The sequence below is a fragment of the Octopus bimaculoides genome, chromosome 8, assembly GCF_001194135.2.
Source record: "Octopus bimaculoides isolate UCB-OBI-ISO-001 chromosome 8, ASM119413v2, whole genome shotgun sequence".
Taxonomy (NCBI): domain Eukaryota; kingdom Metazoa; phylum Mollusca; class Cephalopoda; order Octopoda; family Octopodidae; genus Octopus; species Octopus bimaculoides.
In genome coordinates, this window is record NC_068988.1 from 58,984,918 (window position 1) to 58,991,378 (window position 6,461).

General features: G+C 37.6%; 1 protein-coding gene across 1 annotated transcript in view; it reads right to left on the reverse strand.

Annotated features, from left to right (window-relative positions):
- LOC106870929 (membrane metallo-endopeptidase-like 1) overlaps positions 1-6,461 on the reverse strand; it is a 68,988-nt gene that overhangs the window by 39,342 nt on the left and 23,185 nt on the right. The window contains exon 8 of the mRNA XM_014917171.2: positions 4,372-4,502. Coding sequence (XP_014772657.1) covers positions 4,372-4,502 — 131 coding nt within the window. The remainder of the gene's footprint in view (positions 1-4,371; positions 4,503-6,461) is intronic.

A 6,461-nucleotide genomic window follows, 5' to 3' on the forward strand; every position in this document is an offset into this window, starting at 1 on the left:
ATATATATCCTCATAATTTCTGAGCAATATACTTGGATGACATATAAGGGATAAGATGTTAATAGGTAAAGGCATCAAATTAAGAAAACATAAGAAATTAAAGAGAATAGTAAGAAAAAATATATAACTTATATATAATACTAGTGGGTAAGGTCACATTATATACGACTCTGAAATTAATTTCCTTTATCCAGGTTCAAGTGCAACATCTATAAACGGGAATTTCGAAAATATTTAAATGTACGGGTGACCCTGTGTACGCATGATACCATTAGGTCTAATCAATTATTAACCAGGTTGCTTTGTTGCTATACTTAGAAATTTCATAAGTTTCCATAGAGTACAACTCGCACCTGTATCGATTATCTCTATAAGGCTGTGCTAGCCTTGCAATATTCCATTTAAGGATAAATTCGATTCCGCTTTCCTTCAGTTCCCAAATCTTGCTAGATAAGGACGTACAATTTGTCTTATGTTTGAACCTAAAATATGGAAAACGGTTATTAATACATCTTAATTCATATTTATTGAACTACCTATATATACAAAGTTACCAGCTACAGTTGTGATTGTACACATCCATATTACGTTTTGAGTTAGACATCGGCCTAATAACGGATAGTGGGATTTAACCCTACAATTGCAACTAGGAGAATTATTATTATTAATATTATTGATAGTCATACCATTATTATTATTAATATTACTATTAATATTAATCCTGTATGTGTTATTTTCATATCTGGTATTATCTCTTCATCCTTCAATTCTAGTATCATTCATATTCACCCCAGCATCATCAAGCGTATTAGTAGTCCCTGTGCTAGTATGGACCTCAGAGTTACAGTCCATACTGTATATATTAGAAGCATTATTACCTCTGTTTCTATATTCTACGTCAACATTAATATTATTTTTCACATTGTAGGGGTTTCAGTTAATGTTGATATTAACGTTATTATTATTACTAACTCCTGCGAATTTAAAATTCTTTCTATTTAACTTTGCTATGATGGTACCCATTTGGGAAGAGTAGAGTATGAGATTCTAACTGTCTTACGTGGAAAATTTTTCTTACTATTCTCTATAATTTCTTATTATTGTGTTTTCTTATTTTGATACATTTACCTATTAACCTCTTGTCTCTTATAAGTTACTAATATTCTTAAAGAGAAATATAAACTTTCTAGTTACTTAAGTCTAGAAGAATTGATTATAACATACCCATAATAAAGTACAAATATTTGTGTATATTTGCATGTGTGCACATAGTTAAATATGTGTATGTATCTGTGCACAATTTATTTTCCCGACTTTTTTTTCTTTTATGATTCTTAGCTTATAATTAATATAAAGATAGTATGATTTATCACCCCAGTATTACATAAGTAAATGCCCAGCGCAATCTTTATAAAAACCACCTTATAAGTAAATAATTAAGTACAGGAATGAATATTAAACTAATTCTATGTAATCGTCCCTTTCTAATGTTGAAAATTGTTATATATACACAGCTTATCTATTCTGCTTATAATATTATTTTTAGTAATCTTAAATTTTATCTTCATACAACATAACAATATGGTTTATATACAATCATCCATTGTACCCCATAATAATTTCCGCGGTATTAACTTCATAGGTTTTATTAGAGTTTTGCCCCGTTAACTGGTAATTAACATCTTGATTTAGGGTCTTCCTCTACCCAGCCTCCTTTATAGACAACTATTTATACATTTCCTAAAATCTTGACAATATTTATGACCATACCCAAATATAAACTGTCAACTCACTCCGTCTGTCCATTCTAAATAGACACTGTCCTCTAGCCTTAGATTTGGTAGTTGATAAAAAAGACTAATAAATTAAACATGAACCGCAATCCTTTAAATGCTATGACTCTAACAAACTTCATACAGTTCTTACAAATGTAGTATACTCTGTGCTACATTAGTAGCAACATCCACCTTTTCCCTCTTCTTGCTCTATTATAGAATTTGAGTAAAAATTATATTAATATGTCCAACTGATTAAAAATTCTATTTATTTAAGCATGAGGATAGCCCTGCATTTAAATTGATATTATGATTGCATTGATCAATTAAATGGAGCCGGTTGAAACGGTCGTACTGCATCTCCTCTTGATATCTTATTGCTTATTTTGATTATATATATATATAGAGTGAGAGAGTTGAAATTTATAGAAAAACAAAAGATGAAGACAGAAGTATGAATAACAAGCAGGTGCAGTTGTTTGACGCTCGGATAAGTGAAAAAATGTCTTTTACGTTTCGAGCCTATGCTCTTCAACGGAAAGGAATAAGAGAAAATAAACAGAGAGAGAAAAAAAAATATGGTCAAGCATAGCGACTGATGAGAAAAAATTTTGAAAGAAGAGGTTCAAAGAAGTTATTGGTGACCCCAAAACGGAGATGCGCGTGCGTCAGTGTGTGTATGTGAGAATGTGTAATTGTGTGTGTGTGTGTGTGTGTGTGTGTGTGTGTGCGTCTGTACCGTGTGACTACTCTTATAGTGGTGTATGGGGGGTGCTATTGAAGATTGTGTATGGGTGTGTGGAAGATGGTGTCTGGGTTTGCGGATGATGGTGTGTGGTGTGGATGCTGAGATGTGGTCGGTGCTAGTGTGTGTGGAGTGATTTGGGATAGTGTGGTGTGGTGAGGTTGTGTGGGGTGTGTTGAGGCAAGCGCTTTTATCAATGAAGAAAGAAGGTGGGTAGGGGTGAAGAGAGGAAGTAGGTGTCAGATGAAGAGAGGAGAGGAGGAGATTTGAGCCCATGTGGCCCAAAGGAGCGAATAGAGAAGATCAAATACTTGTTCACGGCCAAGACGGAAGTCCGGATGGTACCTGCGCAAAAACAGTCTCAACACAGACAGGTGTTGTAGTTCATGGCCGGCAGAGTGGAAATGGCGTGAGACCGGAATGCCATTGCCGAGTGTAATGTTTCGGAGGTGCTCCGCGAACCGGTCAATCAAACGGCATCCCGATTGACCGATGTACGGAGAAGGGCAAAAAGAACAGGTGATGCAGTAAATGGCGTTGTTAAGAATGCAGGTAAAGGAGTCATTGTTATGAGAGGGACGATGGTGGGTGCCTCTGCAGATGGTGGTGTTGGAGAGGTCGGGGTAAGTACAAGAGCGTGAGCGGGAGCAGAAGAACCAGCCAGGTGGGGAGGTGGGGTTAGGGAAGAAACTACGGACCAGGAGGTCACGTAGGTTGTGGGCTCGTTTGAACGAGGGAAGTGGTAGGTTGGGGAAGATGTGCGACGTGAAACGGTCGGACTGGAGTCGCCAGAAGGCTCGGAGAATGATGCATTGGAGAGGCAAGATGGAGGATTGCTAGGTCAGGGGTCTTGCAGACGGGCAACAGCGGGGCGGGTGATGCGAGAGAGAACAGAGGCACGATGTATGAATGTACATAAATGTGTTTTTGAGTCTGCGTGTTTTTATATATGCCTGCGCATGTGTGTGTACGTGTGTGCGTAGGCGATGGTGTTAAATTTATAATATGAACCAACGAATGCATATCTGCATAACTCAAGATCAGAAAGAAGCCCGTCGTATGTGATCTTGTATGCGCCCGTGAGTGTATGTGTTTGTGTCAGTGTTCGTCCGTCCCCTACCACCGTTTGACAACAGGTGTTGGTTTTCCTACATCCCTGTAACCCAGCCGCCCGGTAAACATAACCGATAGGGTAAGTAACCGATAGGGTAAGTAACATGCTTAAAAAAAAAGAATTAAATATGTACTGGAGTTGATTCAATGGCCGGAGTCACATAACTGAAACAAGAGGAAGATAAGAGGCAATAGTTTAAGATGCAAGAACCCTGAATATAGTTTATAAAACCTTGCTGTAATTCTTGCAACACAGAGAATCAGTCACATCTTATGTTTAGAATTAATTCCATCCGTACATTATACTCTACGTAGCGCTGACATCAGAGCAATTTCTTTCTGATATAAGCAATAGTGTATAGGGACTACACTCAATTGTTTCCCGATGATGGTATACATCAACATGGGTAACATTTGTATCAGTACCGACTGACGCTATTGATGTGGTACCTGTAAAAAATTCATTATAAAATAGATAACTTAGACTACAAGAATACACAACTTTATCATACATGGAATTGATTAAAAGCAAATTATGAACAATATCAGCTATTTTATGAATGGTATTTCGCGTGATATATCATTCCTATATTCATATTTTGTGAAGTACACTTATTTCGGTTATATAAGATATTTTTTTCCTGTGACAAAGTGGGAAATGGCATAAACTATGGAATTAAAACTTTAAACTGTTTTGCAATGAAATTAAAAAGGAACAATGATTATATAATAACTTACTGAATATTGGTTCCAGTAATAAGATCGTTTAAATCGCGGAAACATTTTTGGTCAGATATCGTGAAAGTAAACTTTTCCACTGATTTATCACTTTTCTTCAGTATATCATCAAATATTCGATCCAGAAATAACTGTAAGAAGATTAAGGATGCGAAATAAACTCCGTGTCATGACGGACACAAAAACTAATTCAGGAGCCTCTAGAATATACCGACTAACATATGATGGGCTTGAATAACAAAAATCTTTTAGTGATAAATAAACATACGCTTTTGCTTTCACATAAGAATATATAATAACAATATTACAGGCATAGCAAGGTAGGTGAGGTGTGTGGGTAAGCGCCATTGTAGCGCGTTGCTGCATTCACCATCTTTTGATTTTTTCCCGAGTCTTCCCGAGCGAATCGTCCAGAAAATCAGTCTAGATCACTGCGTGAAACCTCCTCATCTGCGGTGATTATGTGACATGTGGTCGCTCAACAGGAGCCGTCAATGTGGCTGAATCTTCGGTGAAGAAAAGGACCTCACTCGGAAAAATCAAGAGATGTTACGAAAGAATCGGAAGTGGTCTTCCCGAAGAAAAGTTCACCCATAAACCTGCGAAGCGTTCTAGAACCAAAGGAGGGTAAGCGGCTCTTAGGGCCCTTACGACTGCCCAAATCTCACAACTGTTAAGCAAACAGGGGAGGATCAGAGACCCAGAGACACGATACTTTGTTCTCCTGCACAGGTATGGGCAGCACCGAACACCCTTGTTCAATGAATCCACAACTGCCCAAGCTTGTCCAAATCTTTTTAGGACTATGAATCTCTCAGACGAGATTTGTGAACCTGTAAACAATTTGACATTTTCTCCCGCAACAAATACAAATAGCATAAAGTCCTCCAAGAAGCCAACAAAGGACTGGATATTTGTCTTGACCCAAAGAATTTTAAGGTCAAGTGATTCTGTTTCCTTTCTCAATGAAAAGAGAACACTTTTTTAGATATCTAGAGACTTGGCAAGAATAACTGTTTCATCAACAAAATAAGATCTGTCATCCTGCTTTCAGCAAGGAGTGCACCAGAACTCGATCGAATCGCCTTTCGGCCAAGTATCCAGTCCATACAGACATTGAACAGATTGGGAAACCTGACACACCTCAGTTCTAACAGGTTAAAAGCTAGATGTTGTGATCCCAACCTGTACTGCATTCACTATTTAAGGCGATCATCACTTACACTGACAGTTACAACTCCATCATCAGCCCAGGTAGTTCAGGAGATATATCTCACTGCTCCACAGTCCTCGCAAGCATATCGCTGTGCAACAAGTCACACGCCTTGCAGAGGTCCACATAAGCTGCCAGCAGCTCTTGCTGTATAGCTACGTTTGCGTTAAATGAGTACAGGAGAAATAAGGATACTATAAGCAGTTGATCCTCCTGGCTTGAACTTTGCTCCCACCGCTGAGACACAAGCAGATGATTTCCTACTCAGTTCAGGATGACCCTGATAAAGAGCTTACCAGGTACTGAGAGAAGTGTAACAGACATATAATTGTTGCAATCGTGATAATCATATTTAAGTTTCATGTGTGTTATAATTATTCCATTTCCAATGCGGCAGTATGATGCCGTTGCTCCAGATTGAACATATGACCTGCTGCATGTCCAAGGCTACAGCAGACCAACATTTTTTTAAACTCGTCATGGATTCCACAAATACCTGCTGCCTCCTGACTCTTCATAATATTTGTCACCGTACAAACCTCATTTTCTGATAGCAGTTCATGGCCGACTGGTTGGCCAAGGCATCGTGTAATTCAAACCAGTACTAGGTGGATTTAAGTTATACAATTCCTAAAATTACGATATTCCGTGTATTTTCTAAGGTAATTAAGATAATGCTGGGATATTGATAATTTAAAGCTAGGGTTTTCTTGCATTCGTAATCACCACTTTCCATCAAAACCTCAGGTTTATAGAAACTGCATGCTGATTGGGTTAGAACTTGTTTACAGACTTTGTGCACCCATATAAATGTCAATCAGCTTATTTATCAAAATATGAAATATGTATATATATATATATATATATATAATATATA